The 23,694-nt window shown below is 38.2% G+C and overlaps 4 protein-coding genes across 11 annotated transcripts; 2 read left to right on the top strand and 2 right to left on the bottom strand.

Moving 5' to 3' along the window:
- The first annotated feature begins 692 nt into the window (after positions 1-692).
- Positions 693-6,893, top strand: LOC140003655 (calcineurin B-like protein 2). Of its 8 annotated transcripts, none has more exons than XM_072065841.1 (10): positions 697-1,046; positions 1,164-1,711; positions 2,427-2,581; positions 3,525-3,622; positions 3,778-3,837; positions 4,019-4,127; positions 4,417-4,469; positions 5,289-5,369; positions 5,728-5,840; positions 6,405-6,893. In XM_072065841.1, exons 3-10 carry the CDS (start codon positions 2,458-2,460, stop codon positions 6,460-6,462), a joined length of 696 nt encoding a protein of 231 aa, XP_071921942.1. In that variant the 5' UTR covers positions 697-1,046; positions 1,164-1,711; positions 2,427-2,457; the 3' UTR covers positions 6,463-6,893. The 8 variants fall into 8 exon arrangements, with proteins under 8 accessions (XP_071921948.1, XP_071921942.1, XP_071921944.1 ...); XM_072065843.1 differs by having other exon boundaries at positions 1,616-1,711; XM_072065848.1 differs by having other exon boundaries at positions 699-1,046; positions 3,525-3,607.
- Positions 6,894-7,614: 721 nt separating this feature from the next.
- LOC140014730 (DNA-directed RNA polymerases IV and V subunit 4-like) lies at positions 7,615-14,419 on the top strand. Its single transcript, XM_072065850.1, has 12 exons — positions 7,615-7,810; positions 8,269-8,333; positions 9,501-9,572; positions 9,701-9,769; positions 9,897-9,992; positions 10,782-10,893; positions 11,010-11,114; positions 11,243-11,276; positions 11,361-11,429; positions 12,124-12,220; positions 12,374-14,003; positions 14,150-14,419. The coding sequence occupies exons 2-10, from the start codon at positions 8,294-8,296 to the stop codon at positions 12,196-12,198; spliced, it is 672 nt and encodes a 223-aa protein (XP_071921951.1). The 5' UTR covers positions 7,615-7,810; positions 8,269-8,293; the 3' UTR covers positions 12,199-12,220; positions 12,374-14,003; positions 14,150-14,419.
- Positions 14,420-14,592: 173 nt separating this feature from the next.
- On the bottom strand, positions 14,593-19,581 carry LOC140014728 (glucan endo-1,3-beta-glucosidase 5-like). Its single transcript, XM_072065837.1, has 2 exons — positions 18,667-19,581; positions 14,593-15,908 (listed from the first exon to the last, which is right to left on the bottom strand). The coding sequence occupies exons 1-2, from the start codon at positions 19,062-19,064 to the stop codon at positions 14,813-14,815; spliced, it is 1,494 nt and encodes a 497-aa protein (XP_071921938.1). The 5' UTR covers positions 19,065-19,581; the 3' UTR covers positions 14,593-14,812.
- Positions 19,582-20,198: 617 nt separating this feature from the next.
- LOC113708966 (ATP-dependent 6-phosphofructokinase 2) lies at positions 20,199-22,574 on the bottom strand. Its single transcript, XM_027231714.2, has 2 exons — positions 21,704-22,574; positions 20,199-21,486 (listed from the first exon to the last, which is right to left on the bottom strand). The coding sequence occupies exons 1-2, from the start codon at positions 22,364-22,366 to the stop codon at positions 20,653-20,655; spliced, it is 1,497 nt and encodes a 498-aa protein (XP_027087515.1). The 5' UTR covers positions 22,367-22,574; the 3' UTR covers positions 20,199-20,652.
- Between the last annotated feature and the right edge of the window lie 1,120 nt (positions 22,575-23,694).

The following is a 23,694-nucleotide window of genomic DNA, read 5'->3' on the forward strand; positions in this document are numbered from 1 at the left end:
AGATTTTATTTATAGATAAATAAATGACCTAATTCATATTTATTTTTATTCTTAAAAAAATAAAATTTAATTCCAATAATATTTATTTTATCATAAAAAAGTGAAATTTGATCCAATTTATATTTATTTTTATAGCTAAAAAAATGAAACTTAGCACTTTTATATATATAAAAATAATTGCATATGGATTATACAGTAATTTCATATTAAAAAATGATTGAAATTTTAAATTAAAATAATATTTTATTTATTTAAATTTATAAAAAAATATAAAATTAATATTTTAAAAGTTAAGGATAAAAAAATTTATTAAAAAAAATATGAAGGACGTTTTCCTTGCAAATAATATGAAATGCGGATATGAAAAGGATATTCGGGCCGTTTGCCAAAGAAAAAGAGAAGTAAATCCAAAACAGAGCAAACTTAAGTTATGAGAGAAGAGAAGGGATTGTTTTGTTGTTTGGGAGTTTTGAGAATTAGTGAAATAATTTTGGATATAAAAATTATTAAATATTTGTTCAAGACATTTTTTAGGATAAAATAGATATTTTAAAAAATTTTCATAAGCTTCCTTCAACTTTCTCTTCATTTCTCTCCAATTTGAAAGGAAAAATTTTACTTACCATTTATCCTCTTAAATCCTTCCATTTCTCTTCTTTTCTTTCCTGATAAAAACTAACAAACGAAGGAAATGTTCGCTTTCTCCTCTTTCCCTTTCTTTTCTCTCCAAATCCTCCGCTCCCAAACGAAGAGGGGGGAGTCAATAAATAATCACAATCATCAATCATCACCATTTAGAATGCCACAACTAGCAGTCGAAGAAATAAGGCGGGAGGTGGGGTTATATTAATTTTATATTGTTATATATTATTGAGTCTGGTGTAATTATGAATCCCCGTAGAATTGATTGAGAATATGCGTATTGATTTGAAAGTTGAAACTGCCATGAAATTATTGATGATCAGCAGCAACAAGTCCTTGGCCTCGCCCTCCGCCTCCTCCTCCTTGCCTCCGCTCTGTCCTCCCTCCATTTTCTTCTAATTAAGGTAAAAAAGAAAAAAAAAATAAAAAAAGACCCTCTTTTTCCCTCTACTTTCCTCTTTCTCTTTCTCGGTATTGTCTGGGCTTGATTAATATTCATCTTCTCTAACATTTGCTGTCAGGGGAATGCTTAAAACCCTAAGCTTTGACAAAAATCTGTCAGTTTGTGGACGTTTAATAAATGTGGATGCGGATGCATATTCTTTTCTGAATCCTAGCGGGGTTTTCAGGGATATGGAAACAAACGGACCGGTGGTTTAGGGTCTCCAATCCATTGTTTATGCGGCCTCTCACACTGCTTTGCTTTCTACCATTCTTATGCATTCGATAAATATTTCAAATCTTTTACAGCTTCTTCCTTTTTGCCTCTGTCTCTGTCTCTGTCCCGCTCTTTTTGTGGTTCTTCGGCTGGAGGGAATGAAGGGGAAGGGGAGGAAGTCATTTCCTTTTTTTTTTTTTTTTGGCTGTGGCCTTTTCAGTTGTTCCTAGGCCAATTCTTCAGGCAACTTGTAGTTTCTTTTTTGTCTGAATCTAATTAAGTTTCTTTGTTTCTTCGTTTGATATATCCTCACAGGGACGGGGACTGGTTTTGCCAAAACAGAAAGCAAACGAAAAAACAAGAAAAGATTAAATCGAAGTTTACTTTTACTATTGACCGTGAATCTAAAATGTAATAGCTAGCTATTCAACATCTCATTTTGCTATCTGAAATATCTCTTTTAAGTTCTTTTCCGTATAAAAGTAGTATTACGGGCTATCGCCAAGCGAAATGTGCTATGGTGGATTCTATCCTTCCTTTTTTCTATCGCTCAATCATACACATCAGCTATTAATTCAAAGCGGAGATTAATAATAAGTTGGTTTTAAGTTCAATTTGTATGCATTATCAGGTTTTAAACATCAGCCTTTGTAGTTCAAAAATTCTGGAACATATCTTTGTATGTTATGTTTTTTTTTACTGGCATATAAGCACACGAGGATATCATGTTTACTAAGATACTGATTCAATATTGCTATCATCAGTAAACAATTTAACTGCGTTCGTGCTACTGTATGGCCAAATACTTTTATTTCTATTCAAAAAAAGAACAAAGAAACATATGTTGTGCAAGTATGTCAAAAGTATGGAAAACACATTAATGAATTAAAAGGTGATGTCTTCAGTTAAAGACAAAAGTGTATGGATAAGTTACACCTTCAATTGTTTGCAATTACCTATTCTTTTGCAGTCCATTCTTTGGAGTTTTTTTAGTGTTATCTCATTGATTATTCCTTTTAAGTATATCCTATTCTTTGACATATCATTGGATGTTTTTTCACTAATTCATGCATCAACACTTTTTCTGAAATGATATGTCAAAAATTTTGTAACATTTAATTTACAGGTATGGAGTGTTTTGGTTTCTGTAAGATATCATGTTGCGGTGCTTAGACGGTGTGAAGCATTTACTTTCTGCTGTTGTCAATTGCTGTGATTCTGAAATTTGTAAGCAACCCCGAGGATTAGAAAATCCTGAAGCTCTTGCAAGGGAGACTGTCTGTATGTCACTCAAGACTGATTTCTAGCATTGTACTAAGAGCCTATGTTATGTCACTTGCATTTCTTTTTCACACTGAAGGAAACGAAACTGTTACTTAGATCACGTAGCCTTATTTTCATTGAATGGCACGTGCTTCATTGACATAATTGTCGCGCAAATTGAGAAATTAATTTTACTTAGTTGAACTTCTGGCATCTGACTGGACTGAAATTTCTACTGCTGATTGGCCAGGGGTGATTTAAATTAACAAAGACTGCAGTATTTGCTCTATGCTATTCTTTTCACAGTGCATTTAAGCTCTGAGTTAAAGCTGCATGAGGCAAAAATAAGTTACCAGTGTCCATATAAATTCTCAAAGACTGAAGGAGTTTCTCTAGCACTTGGTGACTCCTTCTTCCATGTCAATATCAGGTGCCATGTCTTAACTTGATGCAAGCTCAGGCCACAGATTGAACCATGGCTTCTTTTGGAGAATTGGTGTCATATCTTAGGAAAGGCAAAAGTATACAAGAAAGTAGTGGCGTAGAAGATATTAATCATGAAGAGAATACACTTATTTTAAGCACATGTAGATGATTTAAATAGTCTTGAAGATAGTAGACATGATCATCTAGCTGGTTCTTACTTCACATATCTCCTATGTGATAAATGGTCTAACAAAGATGTTGAGGTTTGCAGACCTTATAAGTGTTTTTGAAAATGTGGTGCATTTTCTTCTCAGTAGTAGATTGCCTAAATTGGGGGCATCTGGAGAGTTTGTCTTCTTTGTACCGTGCTCAGCTCATTTTCCTTGACTAAGTGGAATTTCTAATATTCAGAGCTTACTTCACTTTCGTGCTGATAAGAATTTTTTTTTTATCAGTTGTCTACCAGTTGTTCTGATTTGGAAATTTTGCTGTTATTTTTTCTTCTTTTCCCCCTTTTTGGGAAATCTGGCTGCAGTCAGTGTCAGTGAGATAGAGGCACTGTATGAATTATTTAAGAAGATCAGCAGTGCTGTGATTGATGATGGGCTTATCAACAAGGTAATAGATTTCACCGTAAGTGGTACAAGTGCTATTCAAACATAGCCATACTGTCAATGCACTGACTTGTACTTTTTCTGTCTCAGTTACATCCCTCATGTTTTTGTTTTTCTATATTTTGTAGTTGATTTATGTTTTTTCCTTAATTATGCTAATTAATTGCTTTGCAGGAAGAGTTTCAACTTGCACTATTTAAGACAAATAAAAAGGAGAGCTTGTTTGCTGATCGGGTACTTTCTGCAAATGTTGAACAATAGAATTGATTTGTTTGATTCATGTCTGTCTCCATTAGGAGTATGTAGCTTTTCTAAGCTGCTTTCCGACGCCCCCTGTTCTCTTTGTGTGGAAAGTATTCAAACTTAGTCACGTTTCCTTTTGATAATCGATGACAAAATCATTAAAACTTCCCAGGTGTTTGACTTGTTTGACACAAAGCATAATGGGATATTAGATTTTGAGGAGTTTGCACGCGCTCTTTCAGTCTTTCACCCAAATGCTCCGATTGATGATAAGATTGACTGTAAGCATCTTTCTTTTTACTTCTTATTTCTTCTCTCTCATTCTCTCAAAGGAATGTTTTACAATTTATAAGATACACAGTTGAGAAGGGATTTGGAAATTCTGGGACCTGGTCATTACCTCCAAGACTGTACTTTGACTGATTGTTGTGGCTTCCATGAAGTAGGTCCCATTATGGACATAAAGTAACTTGAATTGAAAATTCTGGCCTGACTTGTACGTACCACTATGACCACAAGATGGTTCTGACAATTTTTTCTCTTGGTGATGCCAAATTTGCTCTTTTGTAGTTTCATTCCAACTTTATGATCTCAAGCAGCAAGGATATATTGAAAGACAAGAGGTAACTTCCTTATAACCTTATTGGAACTAATATAAGTAATTATATGGCAATTGTCTGGTTATTTTTGTGTTTAGGGTTTAAGAACAGTTAGAAATAAAGGGTTACTTCTTTTAGTAATCCTTTTTTTTTTTAATTAGCATTGCTTGGGATTGCTATCTGGAGTTTGAACTTTTACGGTCTGGAACCCCCAAACGACTAAGTCAACATGATCAGGTTGTTCTAGTTCATCTCTAAAGTATTCATTTAGAGAACAATGGAAAAGCTTTGGCAGTGAATCATTAGAAACTGAGTAGCTTTCTTTGCCAAGATTTGGCAGCATAATAAAAGGATTCTGTACTCAATCTATGCTTTTGTGCAAAAACAAGTTTGCATAGTTTTGTTTTAGCGCCCCTACTTCAGTGCTTATAGCAAAAGCATGACAACCATCATTGCCCGTTCGTTTTGAAATTAATTAGTGACTAGTTGATATAGTTGTTTTACTTGGTTAGCAAAAGAGTCTATAATGTTGCTGTACCATGGACTGTGTATGCATATGAACTATGGTTTCTCTTTTCCTGTTTCACACTTTGGTCTTTCATCTTGGAAAGAGTTTTTGTAATCTGCATCTCTGTGTATATCACGCACATACACCTTGGAAGTACCTGAGCTTGCAGTCTTTGGTTTACTTTTCATAATTCAGAGGTGGTTGTTTGCATGAATTTCAAAGTTTTCCTTGACCTATTCTATACATTGTGGAATCCTTTGTTTTTCCCCCTTTCATTTTCTTCTGTGGTCTTTGCCTTGCTGGAAGGAACTTGACTTTTGGTGATCTCACTGTAGGTAAAACAAATGGTAGTCGCAACACTTGCTGAATCAGGCATGAATCTTTCAGATGATGTAATTGAAAATATTATAGATAAGGCAAGAATTCCACTCTTCATTCCCTTATGTACTCCTCTTGGTTGGTTAATTTTTTTGTTTGCAGATTTTCATCTAATTATGGTGTTTCTTTTCCCCTTCCCTACCTGGAATACTTTAGAAAATGTAACGGCAAAGTTTTGATTTTTTGCACTGCAGAAAAATTGTTATTATCTGTAGTTGTTTCTAGAGGGAATTGGTTCATGATGCTCTGTTAACGATTGCAGTATCTCATGCCTTTTGTTCTTGATAAGACAAGCATTTACCTTTTATGCATCTGCTTCCAGGAAATTCTGAGAAGTTATTTGGAACACTTTCTTGGAGCAAGAAGCTAATATATTAATCCATTTTCTGATTTCAGACCTTTGAGGAAGCTGATACCAAGCATGATGGAAAGATTGACAAAGAAGAGTGGCGTAGCCTTGTTCTAAGACATCCTTCTCTTTTGAAGAATATGACTCTTCAATATCTTAAGTGAGTTGTGTTTGTGTTATCTTTTGTTCTTTAAATCATTTTAGGCCCCGTCGATTTTTATTTTGGACAGCTTTCAAGATCTATGAAGCAGGAACATGATATGTGAATAATAGATGACTTCTTGTCCTTAATTGATGATTGCTTTGATGACCTATCTGCAATTTCTAAGATTTTTTAGTCGTTCTTTCACATGAATTATATTCAGTTCTTGCATAGATCTTTGAGGCATGAGAACATTTTGTTAAGTTCTCATGGGGATATGTAATGGTCTCTCCAAATTAATCCTTCCTCAGCTTGAAGCTTTTTCCAGCCAACAACTTTGTCCTCCGCCTATATAACATTATTATATCCAAACTTTGCCATTTAAAATGCACTCTGCTCTTTCTTTTTTTGTTTCATTCTTACAACCGTGTATACATCAGCTTCATTGTTGGTTGAAAGGAGGTACCTTTGCTGTTGCTTGCCTTCATAAGTAGCTTACCAAATGATCAAGATTTTGCATTCAAAGACTGTCAGGAGTGACAATGCATGTGCACTTGCTAAATTTGTTCTTTCTATGGACAGAGACATCACTACCACATTCCCAAGTTTTGTATTTCATTCTCAAGTTGATGATACGTGATCCAGATTTGTTCAGTTAGTCCATTGGTGTGGTTTGCTGCTGTACACAGTCTTGCAGTTGTGTGCGTAGAGGTTGACAAGGATGCTTATTGGCTGATGTGCCACGGGGAGAAAATGCCCAAAATGGGATTCTCAAATGTGTCCTTGTTCAAGGACTAGCAGCTTCTCTTTCGTTCTTATTGGCGTTCTTCATCGCCACGCCACGCTCTCTGTTATTTTTCTTTTTGAAATATAAAAATTTTGATTTTTTTTTTTTTTTTGGGGGGGCAAATTAACTTGTTGGTACCGATAGCCAAAAGGTTTTGGGAGTATGAATTGTTGTTTTGGAATGCCAAGAAGCGGAGGGCAGTTTGTCTCATAGACATTTGTGTAATTTGGAAAGATGCATGCATGGTGTGATTATTTATGTCCACCTTCTTTCTTTCTGCTGAAGCGCGTTGTATGAATTGAAATACCGGCCAGAGTGGATTAGGGATTGCAAATAACACCAACAGATTAAGCGCACGCGCATGTCCTTGTACAACTTTACAATCAGCTTGCAATAGAATGCAATTCAGCAACACCCCATTGGATTAAATTCAGACTTGTTGGTTCTTTTGCTTCTAAATTAAACTGTCTTTGTTATGGTGATGATGACAATGCAGTGCAGTTTAGGTGGTTGGATGTTTCCAGTTTAGAGTTGAATTAATAGTGGGGGGTATGCGGAGTTATGCTATTAATCTTCCCATTTTATGCTATTTTTTTGAGTTTAAAGTGATTGAAAGGCTCTCCGCTTTAAGGTTAACAAAATAAATTCCTTCTGCTGCGTCAGTTCATCTGAAAAAGGGAATCAACGCAAAAGTAATACTTCACTCCAATGGATATACATATACAGAGGCATTATATATATATTAATAATTATTATCCTCCCTTATAATTATATATATTTTTTTATTTAATCTTATTCATCCTTCCTTATTTTTATTTTTTTTAATTATTCTTACATTATAAAAAAATATAACACCTAAAATATATATTAACGAGTGCTTCTTTAGATAGACCCGTGTATATACATAGAAGACTAGGGAAAAAATGTAGAAATTAAAGACAAGAAAGTGACTGCAAATTGGTGAAAGAGGAATATTTTGTACACCTGTGCGTAGACCAAAGTCAAAATATCATGCAGTGCCCATTAACCCACCCGGCCTCTACCAAATATCAATAATTCTCTATTTCTTCTGGGAGATTAAAGAAGTAACTGCCGTCGTCCTCCCCCTCCCGCTGCTGCTGCTGAAAGAGCTTTGCGCTTCTGTGCTTGCTTCCATTGTAGGGGTATTCTATCAGCCTAACCCAAATTTCTCCAGTTACATGTTGTCTCCTATTGTGTATTTTCGCTTTCTGTCCATTTCACATTGCAATTTCTCCTATAGTTAGTTTCTGATGGAAAGACTAAATAATAATTCAGTACTAGTAAAAAGAATGCTCCTTCCTCCACTCCTCCCTTATATTTCTATCAACATTTAACATTCACATAATTGAATTACCATAAAAGTTCCATTCACCCGTGAATATGATCCATATTGTCTGTAATGCTAATATTAGACTTTTCCTCCTGCTTAATTGTTTGTTTCATTCCATAAATCAATGCCACTACTACTGCTACTCTTTAATGTTTGTCCATTTGTTCTTCTCCTCCTCCGTAGGACCCTATGGCATACTCCATTTTCTACCCTCCATTGCACTTCCCCCCGGCCCCGGCCCCCCTCCTCTTTCTTTTTCTTTTTTTTTTTTTTTTTTTTTTTGAGTAATCTTTCCCTCTTGTTAGCAGACTAATCCGTTGCAGTCAGAAAGAGATGGCGGAAAAAGGAGGAAAGGGGTTTTCGCTTCCCAAAGGTGCAACCTTTTTTTCGCTCTTTCTCTCCACTTATACTAAATTTGTTTTGCTGCTAGATTTCATCTCCTGGTCTTACAAATTCCCCGGAGATTTTTTACTTCCCAATTCCAAGAAAGAATCAAAGGTTACTTCATATAATGCTGACAATTGCATCGATTACATCTAAGAGTCTTGTTCTGCACATGCCACAACATTTGAAGGTTATAATTTCTTGATTTTATTCCTTCATCAACTGGTGATGTGCAAAGCAGACGTGCCTTAAATTCATTAATTACGCTCCATAAATGCTTGTGATTGCGTTGAGCATTGTGCACAACTGAAACCTCTTACACACTTGTTGCTTTGCGGGTCTTTGGAGATCTATGCCACTTAGGATTAATATCCAAAGGCAATGTACCTGCATCTTTAAAGAAGGTCAAAAGGCAAAAAGAGAAAAAATTAAAACAAAGTACTTATTGGAGAAGGTTGAGAGTTAAAGTGGATGCTTTCGTTAGCTATTGTTGCATTGGGTGATACAGTATGCATACAGGACAAGGGCTTGGAATTGTCCCCTTTTTTCACGTAATTTCAGGATAATTGCTTTATCGTGGCATGGAGGGCGAAAACTAAGTGCAATGTCCTTTGAAGTGTATAGTACATCAAGAGGCATGTATTGTGGGAGGAGTGATTTGTTAAAGAGGAGGGAGCTCTCATTGAACTTGGCAATGACAACTTAGGTAGTACCTTAAAAGTGTTCAGGCAAATAAATGGCTTTGATTCATGTTCTTATGTTTGTTATTTTCATTGGAGATGGTCTGCTAAGTTCTATTTGAGATTTCATATTCACAATGCCTCTTATCTTGTGTACGGCATGTGAACTTGTTGGATGTCTTTTTGTCCTTCATATTTCATATTAAGAAGAAAGAGACCATTTTTTGTCTCAAATTTTGCTGGCTGAGCATCCTGATAGAATAAGACGCTAGGGATTTCTTATAATCGAATCCACATTATTCGGAACTGAATTCTAAATTCTACTTTGGCTTGTCTTGTGAGCATTAAAAATCCTAGTAAAAAGGGGTCGGGCTTGCAAATCCACCTGTGCTATTGACTCTGCAATGGCTCATCAGAAGGATAACCACAACTCTTTAGTTTTTGCCTCTTATATTTTCTTCATAATTTTCTTATAGGTTCTCTGAAAGGTAAGGATGACAACTCAGCAAAGTCAAAACAGGGAAGGAAGGTCCAGATCGACTTTGAAGGTTAAGTTTTTGATAAGATTCAGAAAAATCTGTTGAAAATTCCTCTATATTTAGTGCTTCTGATGTGCTAAACTTCTGTCATCCTGTCTGGTGATGCCTGGTGCTTACTCTGATTCTAACTGTTCTAGATGTTTCAGATCCATTGGAACCTAATTCACCAAAGACCAATGGGAAGGTTAATACACCAATTTCCAAAGGTTTGACCTCCATGATCTTTCCCTCCCTACCTTTTGATATGCTATTTCATGTCTGGTTAAAATCATGGATAGAATCTGTTTGGTAATCATCATTACCAATCTCTAAAGCTCTAAAATGGTTGTAAAGGTGACTCGGGCAAAGGTGGGAAAGCAAGTAAGGCTGCAAGTGGTGGTACGAATTCCGTGACAAAAGCACCTTCTCTGGAGTTCAAAATTGAGGAAGGTTGGTGTTTAATTGGTCCTCCCCACCCCTTGGCTATCTGTTCTAGATTGAAATTGAACTCATCCAGCTTTATTTGTTATTCTTAGTTGATTTTGCCTTTGCTGTTTTTCCAGTTATTTCATGCATGATGTAAAGCAATTTCTTTTATTGAATACCCAAGACATGTTAATGGGGATAACTTTAAGTTTGAAACAAGAACACGCTATGGCTGGACGAATGCAAAGGTCATAAAGATGCCAGCAGCATTAAAGTGGCAAAAGAGAAACAAAAAATGATTGGGTTTTATCTCCACCAAACTTTTCATTCACTACACATGATTCTTGTATCACCATACCACCAGTTGTTTCTTCATCTCTTATATGCACTGAAAGTGGAGAGCAGGCATCATACCAAATCAGGCAAAAGAGACCCAAGACATTCTGCATGTAGAAAAGAGTGGACTAAAGTCACTGATGAGAGGACCGTTAGTTATCTTCCTTTGTGAAATTAAAAGCACCTAAAGAAAAAGGAAAGCACGAGAGCATTTGATTGCGAGAGGTGCAAAAAATGGAGTTGATGAATCCTTTTTGTCATTGCCTCATCTAGAATTCCCTTTTCTTAGCATATAGAATAGTTTAGTAGTTAATACCTCTTATTGGATTTGGCATTAGATGATCAGAGATATTTATTTATTTGAGATAGCTATTGGCCAATATCTTTGTCAGCTTGTTTTGTGAGCTGTAGATATTCTGTCAGTGTGTTTAAGTTGTTGTTCTTTGTGTGCTAATATCTTCATTGATGCTTCTGCAGAACTTCCCAAGAATGTAAAATGCTTAATGGACTGTGAAGCTGCAGAGATCTTGCAAGGAATTCAAGATAGGATGGTAGTAATATCAGCTGATCCATCCATAAAAATTCCCATGTAAGCTGCATGTATTAAGTTTTCTGAGTACTTTGACCACAAGATAAGAGTCAGTGTGTACTGTACTGCTTATTACCCTTTCATCTGCTTTTGAACTCTAATTTACTTTTATTCAGTCCTCAACTCTCATCCTTTGTTAGCAGTTCATTTGACAGTGGCCTGACATATGCCAAGAGGGGTGGCGTTTTTTCTAATCCACAGTCTGTTCGAAAAATACTTGAGTATCCTTTTTGATGATTTATGTGCATCTATTTATATGTGTTATATTTTCTTGGGGACACTACCCATGTATAATTGTGGAAAGTTTCATTCAATAAGCATTGGTAGCTGTTAACTTAACTCAGACTAGGCCTCTTATCAAATACGGTGTTTCTGAGGGCGAGGTATGGTCTCTATGGATCACAACCTTTTGCTTTATGCTCTTTTGTTTTGTTGTTAGCCATTTGATATCATATTTCTGATAACAGATGTGCATGGTTGCCAATCTAAAAGTAGAATCTGATGATGAAGTTTTTGCTCTTGTGCCCTCACTGAAGGTATGATACTGAAATTTGCATTAGCTGAACGTTTTTGGTTACTTGCTTTTCTAGCTGTTACGTTTTATTGCTATTCTAAATGCTGGTAAACTAAAAATCATCCAATCTGTTTTGTTGCTATTTTAAATGCTGACTAAAAATCGTCTCGTCCTTCCATAAACATGTAGTTGTACTTAGAATTTATGTGATTCAACCAAAATAACTAAAATATTAAAGACAAAAGCTGGTTGCCTATGTAAATTATTTTGATTCTCATATATTTGGATGGTAACCAGTAAAAATTTCACTGAAAGTTGTTAGGAGGAGGCACTAGTCACCTATGACTTCATAAAGCGATATTGACCATATTTTTCTTTGAGGGGAAGTTAATTTGCTTGCTTTCCCATTGTTTCTTTCAATTTTTGTCTAGGCAATTCTGAAGTGAGAGATTGGTAGATTTCTTCAATTTAACTGTCTGGCTCTTTTTCCTGCTTCATACGTGTCTTGCTTGCTCGTCACATATGCAGATGTTTGGTGAATCTTAAGATTGGATTTTATCGCCATGCTGTATTAGGGGAGGACTAGGTTACTTGGTCTTAAGGGAGGACAAATGCCATTAGTTGCTGATAGATCAACTTTTGGACTGTAGTATTGTTTGCCACAGTTTTTAATTGAACCTGTGACAGCTTGTGTTATTTTTGCATTTTTTCTTTAGAGTAAAGAGGGCAAGCTGAGAGACCCCCTCAAAACTGCTTTGAATGAACTAGCCAAGATCCAAAGCTCGGTGTAAGGTCTTGATACACCAGTTGATGGTAATATCCCACATTCATCATGTTGCATTTGCTTTTGGATTCTGATACTTTGAGCTTGTTAATTTGTTTCACTGAGTTTGATTCTCAAGCCGTTCTTTGGTCCTTTTTACAGCTCTTGATTGCTAGTCATTTAATTTTTGTTCTCATTCACAGCTATTGCTTAATTTCTGGGGCTTTACGGATGTGAATACAGGCTCCATTTTTGAAGTAGCTCAGGCAGATTACCTTGCTGAAGATAATTTTCCCTATTTCTTATCGTTGCATAACTTGTATGCATAGCATTAACAATGAAATGCTTTTATAAGGCAGTTTGAAACTGTTACCTGGTAGTGGTAGCAAAAAAATGATGTCGCATATCAAGTCACTGGTTAGATGGATCTCATTATGTAATCGGAAAGGTGAGACTGTTTCTGGAAACAAGAATCGTGGAGGGACTTGTGAGAGGATTAGAGGATATGCTAAATTAAAGAACTAACGAGCAGCAAGAATCAACTGAAAACATCTACCTCAAGAGATGATGTTCTTAATTGTCATGTTATTCCGTATGCCATAGGATCTACTCCAATATATAATGGTTGTGCATTATCCTGATCGAGAATTTGCGAGTTTAGACATTGTAGGGATAGCAGTTGCTTAACTTGGTCATTATTTCGATGCTTTGTTAATGAAATATTTATTAATCGTTTGGTAATATATATATATATATATATATATATATATATATATATATATATAGTAGGGATACCAAAGGACTACTCTATCATCAACATACAACCAAAAATTCGGAGAGGCGTGTCTGCAGGGCGTAGCTAAAAATGCAGTTCAGTGGAAGCAAATAGCTACTCTATTAACTATGGGAGCAAAATTATGAATTGTTGTTCATATAATTTATAGATTATGGCATCTCCGTCCCTGCGGAAGCAAATAGCTTCCTGCTTGAATGGTAAAGAATAAAAGTTTCCAGGAGGAATCGGACTCTCTACACCATACCATATCATGCTTCATGATCCTAATCTGAAGCCGGGGTCCGGTCGAAGGAGGAACTGTTTGCAAATGGAGGACTTGTCATTGTCATCACACAGGTCCGCCTCAATGTCCCATAGAGATCTCTGGCTTTAGGACGGACCTCAATGAATTGAATGTGTAAGAGTAAGACAAAGAAGGATGATAAGTTCAAACTTCTGAAATGCAACTTGGTACAAATGTCGACAAAGTGAAAGACTTGATGATAACACAAGTCTTCCATTCCACCATCATCCCCCCTTCAAAGTTAGACGCTCCGGGACCGGGACTTCTCTTTCATCTTGACAGACATTTGGGCCAGCAACTTGTGTAATAATGCTGAGGTCAAAAAAAAGGAGCCGGAAGCAAACAAATCTTACGCCACCTTTATCCATTTCCTTTTGAAGCTTCTGCATGTGAACCCAAGAAAGTCTCGCCAACTTAAACCGTGTACTGATGGTCCAAACTCCTAACTTTATATTTTTTTTCCTTTTTTTTTTCGGTTGTTGGGTGGGGTGAGGAAGGGGTTGGGGGGTGCTGTGTGGTTTTGAAACTCCACTATAAGTATGAGGAAAGAGGAGGAAGATGAGTGTACCTTCGATTCGATTGTCTCTACAGCGACTGTTGAAAGAGGGACTGCACACTGAACTGATCATCAAAATGGTCCGAAAGGGAAATGCAGTGATAGCTTTGGCAATATGGCTGCTTACAGTGGCTGCATGTGTCGTCGCTTGCGCAGCTGCTCGACTGCAAACTTCTGAGCAGACAGTTCATCCTCAAGGTGGGATTACTTCCGTTTGCTAACTTGTACACAAGCGATTGATATCAAATTAATTTCATTTTAGATTGGCAAATGAGTGTTTTTTTTCTTCCTTCCCCTTTTCTGTATAGAGTTTTAACAAAGGATCGATCTTCTCTCATGTGAAGGTTGTCGATGCTGCACTTTCGAGTGGCAGCCCCTGATACGCTGCATAAGAGTTTGTTGCGGAGATGATTGTTGCTAGGGCACTTCTCATCAATCCCAACCATCATCATGGATATGATTTACCAAGAGTTCTACCAGAAGAAATAAGCCAAGCTTGTTCAGACGGTGTTTTTAAGAAACATCTAATCTACGAACAAATGTAATAAAATTCTGGGAACTCCTTAATATATGCTCCAGCAACTGAGTTAGTAAAACCTTTCTAACTCGTCAAACTAGCTTCATACCAACGAAACATCCACCATTTGCCAATTTCAAGCATTGCTCAACAGACCGCTGATGCCATATTTGCTTGAACTAACGGCAATAGATATATCATTTTGCAGGGAAAAAGAAAATAGAAAAAAAAAAAAAAAAAAAAGACAGCGGATGTAAAGAGATCATCAAGTTTACACCAAATAAGAGACGGCAAAACTCCAATATAGACAAGTAAACGGCTAAATGTGTACATAGTATGCATATCCGCAAAATCACGAGCATTACTAATACTAATACTCCACCTGACTACAGGTTTCTGTAAAGCTAAAACTTATATCCTCCACCTTTTGATAGCTATAAATCTCAGAAGAGGGAACTGGAAAACCCCACTTTAAGAACTGTTTAATTTACTACACAAGATAAATGTAACTCACCCAAAATATCAGCAAAAGAACTATGACTAACCTACCATCCAAACAAATTCCTGAAGATTTCCCATCCGTGATCCCTACTAGAAATCTGCAATCACCAACTGAAGGATCCAAGAATGTCACCACCCCAAGCCCATCAAAATCGCAGCTTTGGACATTCTGTTTCAGTAGCTGATAGTAACTGTTAAATGCATAAGAAATATTTCCCTTGGCCCCAATGTCATTACATGATCCCCCATAGTTGAGCGTTGTGCAATCAGCATAGCTGCAAGCAAGTTTGAAGTGGTTAGCCACTGTAGACAGGTCCTTGGATGGATCTGCCACACACCATCTGAATGGAAGATACTCAACGTCTTTTGCATTCTTTAATAATCCATTGCCAAGGTTCAGCTTGTACTTTGCCTGGCCATCGAAAGAGAAAATTCCCCAATGCCTCTCAAAATTTCCCGGAAGTGTGCTTTTAGCCCCTTCATCTAAAAGACTGAAGAGATATATATCCATAGGAGGCACACCAGGCCTCAGGGGGGTTCCTTTGTTGCTTAAAACATGATTTATGAGGCCTTGATTAAAAGCCCTCGCAGCAGAAAGATTAGCACTGATGACCCCGTCAGTTGGCCACCCCACCTCTCCTATGATGATTGGCATCTGGCCGTATCCAATTTTACTGAGGGCAGCAACTAATGTATCAAAGTTCCCATCAAATGCATTATTATAAACATTTGGTCCATCTATCACAGAATGTGTTGTCCCATCAAAGAACGCATAGTCCTGAGGGAAATCAGAACTTCCATACAGACTGAGGAATGGGTAGATATTGACTATGAAAGGTGAGCCATTAGAGTTCAGAAATGAAACAAGTTGAGTCATTATTTGGTTGAGTTCAGGTCGGAATGCCCCTTGTGAAGGAAGGGATGACTCATAAGCATCAGCGTTGCAGGGCACGACCAGCTTTATGATACCTGCAAGATTTGCTTTTGCCAAGGACTGTTGTAAGTTCGTCAATGCTGGGACAACATAAGACTGATATTGACCAGAATAACTTGTAAGGAAAGGTTCATTTCCTACAGCAACATACCTGCAAATGCATAACCAATAGTCAGTAGTCAGTGCTAAGCAAACAATCTGAACGCCATGCGTGTTAGGATTCTCAATCTCAACTTTATTTTCAAATGCAATATCTTTATCTATGCCATTCTAATAAGCGTGGTAAAAGTTTTTCATATGCATGCAACAGTGTAATACATCTATAATGTAATAAATCTATAGTTACAAGTTTTTCAAGCAGGGTCTTATTTTTTGGTGGCAGTGGTGGTTGGCAGTGGCAGTGGAGGGAGGAGGGGAGTGGTAGGTGGTGGTGGTGGTTGGTAGTGTGTGATGGTGGTGGGTGGAAGAAAGAAGGTAGTCGGATTTTTTTTTTCTCTGTTTTTGTAAGTTGTATTTGAGATTGTATGAATTAGGTATTTTTGGTGGTGTTTTTGGCAAGTGTTACTGTAGCGTTGTCTACGAAAGATCTGCTGCCCCCCCTTAAAAATGCCCCAATAAATTATTAAATTTTAAAAACACCCCGAAATGCATCTATAGTGACAAGTTTTTCATATACAATGCTACAATGTAATGTTTCAAAAACACCTCTAAAAACACCCCATCTATACAAAGCCTAAAATATTTCATTTCCAAGTATCATGATCGTAGCCATGTATAACAAAACTCTCATCTACATTCCTACCAGTTCAGCTATCAAACATGAAATTTCCCTCTCAATTGAGAAAATAAATGATGTCAAACTTGTATCAGTTTTCATTTTGTTCAAGTATTAATGGTGATGTTGTCCTGAAGGGACTTGAAGGCTACGTTCACAGCTCTTTTTTGATAATATCAGGAAACTACTGCCCTCAGACCTTCAGTTTTGTACTCCACAGAATCCTCACGTTCTCAAATACTTTCATCCATCTAAAGGAGAAAATACATTAGTTTAGTTGTCCTATTAATCATCTGCCCCAGCAACTGTGCACCTTGTTGGGACATTAAATGTTCTGATATATCACGTTGTAGATTTCATCATCATGGAAACGATAAGATAGTGCAAAATAGCAGTATGGTCTAAGAAAATTTTCCTTTGGCACTTCCACTTGACGATCACTTGAGCATTATTAGGTTAACTTCTTATTGTCAGTCTCCAAGGATGTATTATAATTAAAACCTTAAAAAGTCCATATTGAAAAACAAGGAGTTTGGACAGTACATGTCTAAAATTTTGACAAAAATTCCACAACCCAAAGAAAAATATTTTAAGCTATCATTTGTCTATTAACTTTTAAAGGCTACTATTATTACAAACTTACTACTAAAGAAGGAGCTTTGGCTTTCATTCAGAGTAGGAAATAAGCTGTAAAGGTTGATGATTTACATCAGTTTCAGGACTAACAAAACCAGATATTATTGAGGATTTTCTGAAACCAAATGGTCCATATGCATAAATTACTGACTGAATATAATTTGTATATGTAAAGGACTCCCAGTCACATTTATCAACAAAATATGTACCACTAACATTGAACTCAGCTTGTAAATGCATTGACCATCAGAGTTGATCTTAGTCATGCTGCCTGACCTGCTTTAAATCCATAAGATTCATAAATGTCCACCCATACCAAGAAAAAACCTACATATCTTATGAGAAAGATTTTCTCTTGACCTCGGCAACTATTAAGAGTATCTCTTACATGATGATGATGTCAAGTCAGGTCAATATCTCACTTCAACACACACAGGCGTCTGTTCTGCTCAGTGCTCAATATAGTCCAAAAAGTATCTCATCTTAATTTGTAAAACAAAATTCCGTGTCCAACCTTCGGTATCGGGAAGCCAATTTACCTAACAAAGTCTCCTGGCTATTTTTTACTGGCCTTTTCCCCAGATTAATTTCCATTAACCTAGTTGCGGACGTGAGTCAGGTCTACTATATACGCTGCAGTACTTGTAATCCAGGCAAAATCAATGACTTGACACAGTTGTTCATAATTAAATAGAAAGAACGCCACACTGTTGTAGGCTCTATAAGAACAGAATAGCATACAGCGTGAACGCTTAGTGTGGCTTCCATGTAGCATAGGGGTCTAAAACACACCGACCATTAGAACTGCCAAACACAAAAGTTAAACAAAAAAACAAACATTAGTATAAACCAGTTTCCTGGAACTTTACATGTATCCCCAACCAGAGATCTCGATCAAGCAGACATTGACAGTTGGGTTGCAAAGCATACTGGAAAGGACTTACCAATTTAGTTTTGGCAGAGTTCATGCATTTAAACCAGAAACACAAGATGTAAGGGATTTTTAAGCATCTGGGCTTTTAAGTGCACAGCAAACCAGAACCTTGTGTTTATGCTGTCCATGGAATGTGAAATATCGTCATTTATTCATTGTCTACAAATACTTGAAACTGATTAATAATCTAACTTAGTGATCAGGCTCATTTCAAAATTGTAATCTTTTGGTATTTGTTTTCCCCTTCTTGAAGACTGACACTTTTCTGATACTGCATTAATGAGCGTGCAAACTGGGGGTGTAGAATCCTCTTAGAATGCGAAATGTTTGCTTGCCATCAAAATTAAAAGGGGGGAAAAAAGGAAACTTTCTTTCGAATCTTGGAAGAATTTTTGAAAAGTTCTCACTAAAAAATCTGAATGCATCCCATGTTTGTGTTTTATCATCTAAATCTTCTTAATCTTCAGCCAAGCAATTGATAGAATAAATGCAAATGAGAATCACAAGTAGGAATACCAGTGACAAAGGACGAGATTTTAAAAAAAAAAAAGAAAAAAGGCCTACTTGATATTAACACCGTTCTTGACCATGTATCTGGATACATTCTGGGAGACCCACGAATCGGAAGCAGTAGGGGAGGAGCTAAGCAGAGACAACATGTCATTGGGGATCCCAACCATGACCTCAATCCCGGAGCCCATGAGAGCTTTCAACGAATCTGGGTCGGCATCGAACAGCTTCACCTTCCCTATCTTGTTGTCCTTGAGAAGATTCACCACAGTGTGGGGAGACAGCCTGTGTAGAGTGACGGTGCCCCAATTGACTCCTATTCCGGACTCCACCACCGCCACCATACCTGATGACCCAACCACCACCACCACCGCTAGGATGGACAAAAGAACTCTACTACCAATATTACATTTACTGCCCGTAGCAGCGTCTTTAGGGAAAAACGGGGACATTTTTTCTTCCCTTTCTCGGAATGTTTTGGAGGGGACAGGTCCTCAGAGCTGCTTACAAGATCGGTCATTCACTCTCGGAGAGAGTCTGTGTGCGCCGTAGTCGGCATGCACACAGCCACCAGGCCACCACCCCTCTTCTGTGAGAGCTGAGCAAACCAACTGCCGAGACTGAGACTGAGAGGACAGAGACAGAGGAGGAAGGAGAAGGGATATTATATATTGTCGAGTATGAAAGTTGAAACTGCAAAAAGCGTTTCTTTGAAAAAAGGTGCTGCCACTCCTGTCCTTTTCATCATGTGCTACGTGTATATGTGTGAGGCAGAGGATGCAACAGCTTAACCGACCTTAATTAATTATGATATCATCTACTAGTGCTATTGCTGATTACTGTCTACTGCTAGTAGTAGCTTTTTCGATTAAACTTTTGACTGCAGTGGGAGAATCACCCCACCAGACACGGTAGTGTGATTCCTTGAAAATTTGCAGCAATTATCATGGAATGGAAACTAGGGGAACTTGCTTTGGGGAGTTGCAACCAAGATAACTGTTTTTTTTTTTTTTGTTTTCTTTGAGGATAGACGCGACAAGATGAGCCGAAAAGGTGAGGCGCATTCTTTGAAGCCCGAGATATTTTTATGGATAATCCCCCGAGAGAGAGAGAGAGGAGAAGAAAATGAATTCTCTGGTCTGACAATGATAGGTCGGGCAAATGGTCGAAAAGCCTAGAGTTGTAAGCAGCAAAGAAAAAGAGGGTAGAGGTAATTTAAGTGGATGGCTGGATGCAGTGAGTAGGAGTGGAATAATTATGGATGCTTTGCTTTCAGGAGAGAATCATCATTTATTATTGTATATCGATAATCATAACAAAAAGTTACGCACAAATTGATTTTACCATCTTCAACTTTTTACTCTCTCGTTCATTCATTCAGACAGTGAACTGTGGAGGAGGAGCTGGTGGAGCAGGAGGAATATAATCGAGTAGACGATAATGGCCGACATTTGAAGGAATATCCGCATCAATCCGTCATACTTATCTTAACTAGACACACGTAAATGTCTTTTGGACGCTTTAAGACAGCTCCCAAATCACCGGATTGTGACGCAGATGCAACCGCAATCACCAGCGGCATCTCATACTCATTAAACGATCACTTTATTTAATTACAGAGAAGAAGACATGCCTGGGGGTATGGTCCCCAAACCCTCTCTTTCTTTCTTTCAGGTGCAATTTCACACCACCCTTTTCCTTCATGCAGGCCATTCAGTTGACAAGCCATGGGTACAAACTATAAAGGAAATAAAAATGCCAACCCCTATAAGAGGAGTAAGTGACAACTGACAAGCCATCACCTGTGCTTTACTGAACTGGAGGCACGAACAGGTGAATCGCATCCCAACAATTTTACTCAATTCAACAACCCCTATTTATTCAAAATCCCCTCCTAATTAATGTACAAGATTAAAATAGGAGTAAGAGTTGAAGACTTTAAAAAAAAAAAAAAAAAAACTTCCCCCGGAAAGGGAAATTGCTTGCAAGTAGTATCAAATGCGCTCTTGATAGATGATGGAGATACAAAGAGTCAATGAATCAGGTCCGCATAAAATCAGGTTGATTGTTAACGGATCGAACCCAAGCCCACTTATGATCATTCGTGTCGACCACATTGTTGGCCCCCGCCACCTCTTCAACCGGAATATACCCATAATTCCCATTAATCGGCCCGCAAACAAACCCACTGTAGCCGGCCATTGCTCCGTGGATGGCTGCGTGCGCCAATAGAGTGCAGTACAAATTATCCGTTGCATTCGCCGCCACCGCACGGATCATGTACGTAGGATCTATGTACTTGACGGTGAACAGCTCCTCCTCCGGGTGATCCCTCCCCCACCACTTCTTCAACTCCGATTTCAACCACCCACCAACATCCAACAACACCGCGTTCCCGGATTCATCCTTCCCCGCCTGTCCTTCAGCAGCTTCTTTACTTCTGGGTATTAGATTTTGTCCAGCTCCCTCTGCTACCACCAACACTGCATGCCCATTCTGTTTCAGCCGGCTTTCCAGGAACTCAAACAGCCCTCCTTTCCCTTCCAAGTAAAACTCAATTTCAGGGATTAAACAGCAATCCACGTCCCGGCTACTTAGAGTTGCGTGGAGTGCAATGTGCCCTGTGCTGCGCCCCATCAGCTTCACCAACCCTACGCCGTTAACTGCGCTCTCTGCCTCCACATGAGCTGCGCTGATTGCTTCCTGGGCCATCTCTACCGCCGTCTGAAACCCAAACGATCTGTCAATCACCCCGACATCATTGTCCACTGTTTTAGGAATTCCAGCAACTGCTATCTTCAATTTCCGCCGCTTTATTTCCTCAAATATTTTTACTGCCCCACGCATTGTGCCATCTCCACCGATAATGTAAACCTGTGTCATTCTTGATCATGGAATGAGAAGGTGCAATATACTCATTTCTTTTTTTTTCATATAGGGAAAAAATAATATATGTATAGGATTAAGATCCCACCAAGTACACAAGGCATTCAAACCAGCTACAGCCTTGCCAATCTTTCGCTAATTACATGCAGGACAAAATTGTTTTCTTAATTTACTTTTGTGTGCAAGTGTATCAAATGACTCTGACCTGATTATATCCACGATTTTCAATGGCATTCACAATGAGATGAAGATCAAAACCACCCCTGGAGGTCTCCAGCACGGTGCCACCCCTCTTGTGCAAGTCGTGAACCATATTGGGACAGAGTGGGACGGGATCAGTAGAAGCGGAATAAAAGCCCCGATACCCAGATTTAATGCCAAAGATGTGGCGGACCCCATACAGGTCCCAGAGCCCGACCACCAGCTCCCTGATGACGGTGTTCATTCCGGGACACAGGCCTCCGCAAGTGACGATGGCGGCGCGGACGTGGGAGTGATCGAAGTAGATGTGCTTACGGGGGCCGGCTCTGTGGTAGGCGTCCAGCTGCTGCAGGTGGTGGGTTGCTGAGCCTGAGCTCCCAGCAGAGAGAGAGAGGTCGAAGAGGATGTTGCGAAAGATGACGTCGGTTGGGGAAAGGTAGAAGCCGGAGATTGGGTGAAAGAAAGGGATGGAGTCCAAGGGGTTAACGTGGGTTTGGAGGTGAGGAAGGTAATCGGTGAGGTGGGTGAGGCTATGGAGATTGATGACGCTATTGTTATCAACGCTGATAATATTGGAGGATGAGACGGGCGGTTGCTGCTGCTGCTGGTGGGCGTCGTTACGCAGGTTGGCTGCTGCTGCTGAGATATCCTCTTCCCCAGCCTCCATTACGGCTAGCTGCTGCTATTAATGCTATCTAGTAGTATTCGTTAGTACTATTTCATCAATTAGTACCACTCGCACCACTAAGGTAATAGTGCATATATATTATATGGAGATATAAAACAAAAGAAATCAGACATGGCCGGCGGTGGGAGGTTTGGCCAGTGGTAAGCGTGCACCGGGGAATCGAGATGAGATATGAGCGTTGGAGAGAGAGAGAGAGAGAGAGAGATTGTCTGATGAGAATACGTGGCAGACTGTTGAGAGATGACGTGCCCGGGCTTACAATCCACGCGGTGTTCTCTGACCTTCTGGGGGACTTTTGGTGGGACACGTCCTACCAAAGCAAACCCTTTCACTTTTTTGGGGGAAAAAAAAATTAAAACTAGTAGGAGCCCAGGATATCAAGGGACATTCGAGAAGGCAGACTATTTTTTGCCTAAATCGCAAGGTTCATTTTTCGTAATATATGGTTAAATTTCAGGAGAGATTCATGTAATTAATCCAATTTTGTTATCACTAAGGTTTCGTTTGATAAGGCTAAAATTTGAAACCTAAATTTTAAAGTCCAAAAATTGAGTCTTGATTAAGTCGTTGATTTGATAAACCTAAATTTGTTTGATCACAATTGAATTTAAGCTCTGATTTAAAATATCAAACAAATATGATAACTTTAAATGAAAAAAAAACTGCCTTTATTTGTGTACTAGAGAAGAAGAAAAAAATTTGTGTATGTGCATTATAGGAATAGTAATTAAACAAATTAGTTCCTATCTGATATCACTTTATTTGCTATGTAGGCAGGCGTTTGGGCTGAATGGATGACCAAGGCTTTGGCCCAATTCCATCAAAGTGGAAGGGATAGTGCGAGAATCCGTTCCTTGCAAAAAGTAAATCGATCCCCCACCTTTTTTTTTTTTTTTTTTTTTTGCCTATTAGCACCATTTACACCTACTTCTACTCTTATTCTAATATATACTAGGGGGTAATTCAACATGACCATGAAGAGCCGACGAACACTAAATCACCGTTGGACCATACGGGTGCAAGAGTCATCCATACAGATCTAAGATAAGTCACATTAAGTGACAATTTTGTGATGAAAAATAACTTGAACATTTGACCTCCTACGATGGCCGATTACTTTAGAAGTAGTTGGTTAAGTAAATTGTTCCCCTCTCTTGATTGGTTTTTTATGTTTTCCCTTCCAAATCGCTTTCTCTCTCTCTTTCGGCTAATTATCTAATTATTACGTCATATTTGTTTATAGTATGGAGAATTAAACATAATAATGTGTGCGTGTGTGTATATATATATATATATATAGACACACA

The sequence above is a fragment of the Coffea arabica genome, chromosome 9e (genome assembly GCF_036785885.1).
Source record: "Coffea arabica cultivar ET-39 chromosome 9e, Coffea Arabica ET-39 HiFi, whole genome shotgun sequence".
Lineage (NCBI taxonomy): Eukaryota > Viridiplantae > Streptophyta > Magnoliopsida > Gentianales > Rubiaceae > Coffea > Coffea arabica.

Coding starts and splice junctions, on each gene's coding strand:
- LOC140003655 (XM_072065847.1), top strand. CDS start 2,458: ATGTTGCGGTGCTTAGACGGTGTGAAGCATTTACTTTCTGCTGTTGTC. Junction 4,128..4,416: donor GATTGATGATAAGATTGACT/GTAAGCATCTTT, acceptor GCTCTTTTGTAG/TTTCATTCCAACTTTATGAT. Junction 5,370..5,727: donor TTGAAAATATTATAGATAAG/GCAAGAATTCCA, acceptor TTCTGATTTCAG/ACCTTTGAGGAAGCTGATAC.
- LOC140014730 (XM_072065850.1), top strand. CDS start 8,294: ATGGCGGAAAAAGGAGGAAAGGGGTTTTCGCTTCCCAAAG. Junction 9,770..9,896: donor TAATACACCAATTTCCAAAG/GTTTGACCTCCA, acceptor ATGGTTGTAAAG/GTGACTCGGGCAAAGGTGGG. Junction 11,277..11,360: donor ACGGTGTTTCTGAGGGCGAG/GTATGGTCTCTA, acceptor TTCTGATAACAG/ATGTGCATGGTTGCCAATCT.
- LOC140014728 (XM_072065837.1), bottom strand. CDS start 19,064: ATGTCCCCGTTTTTCCCTAAAGACGCTGCTACGGGCAGTAAATGTAAT. Junction 15,909..18,666: donor AAGAACGGTGTTAATATCAA/GTAGGCCTTTTT, acceptor ATGCATTTGCAG/GTATGTTGCTGTAGGAAATG.
- LOC113708966 (XM_027231714.2), bottom strand. CDS start 22,366: ATGGAGGCTGGGGAAGAGGATATCTCAGCAGCAGCAGCCAACCTGCGT. Junction 21,487..21,703: donor AAAATCGTGGATATAATCAG/GTCAGAGTCATT, acceptor AGAATGACACAG/GTTTACATTATCGGTGGAGA.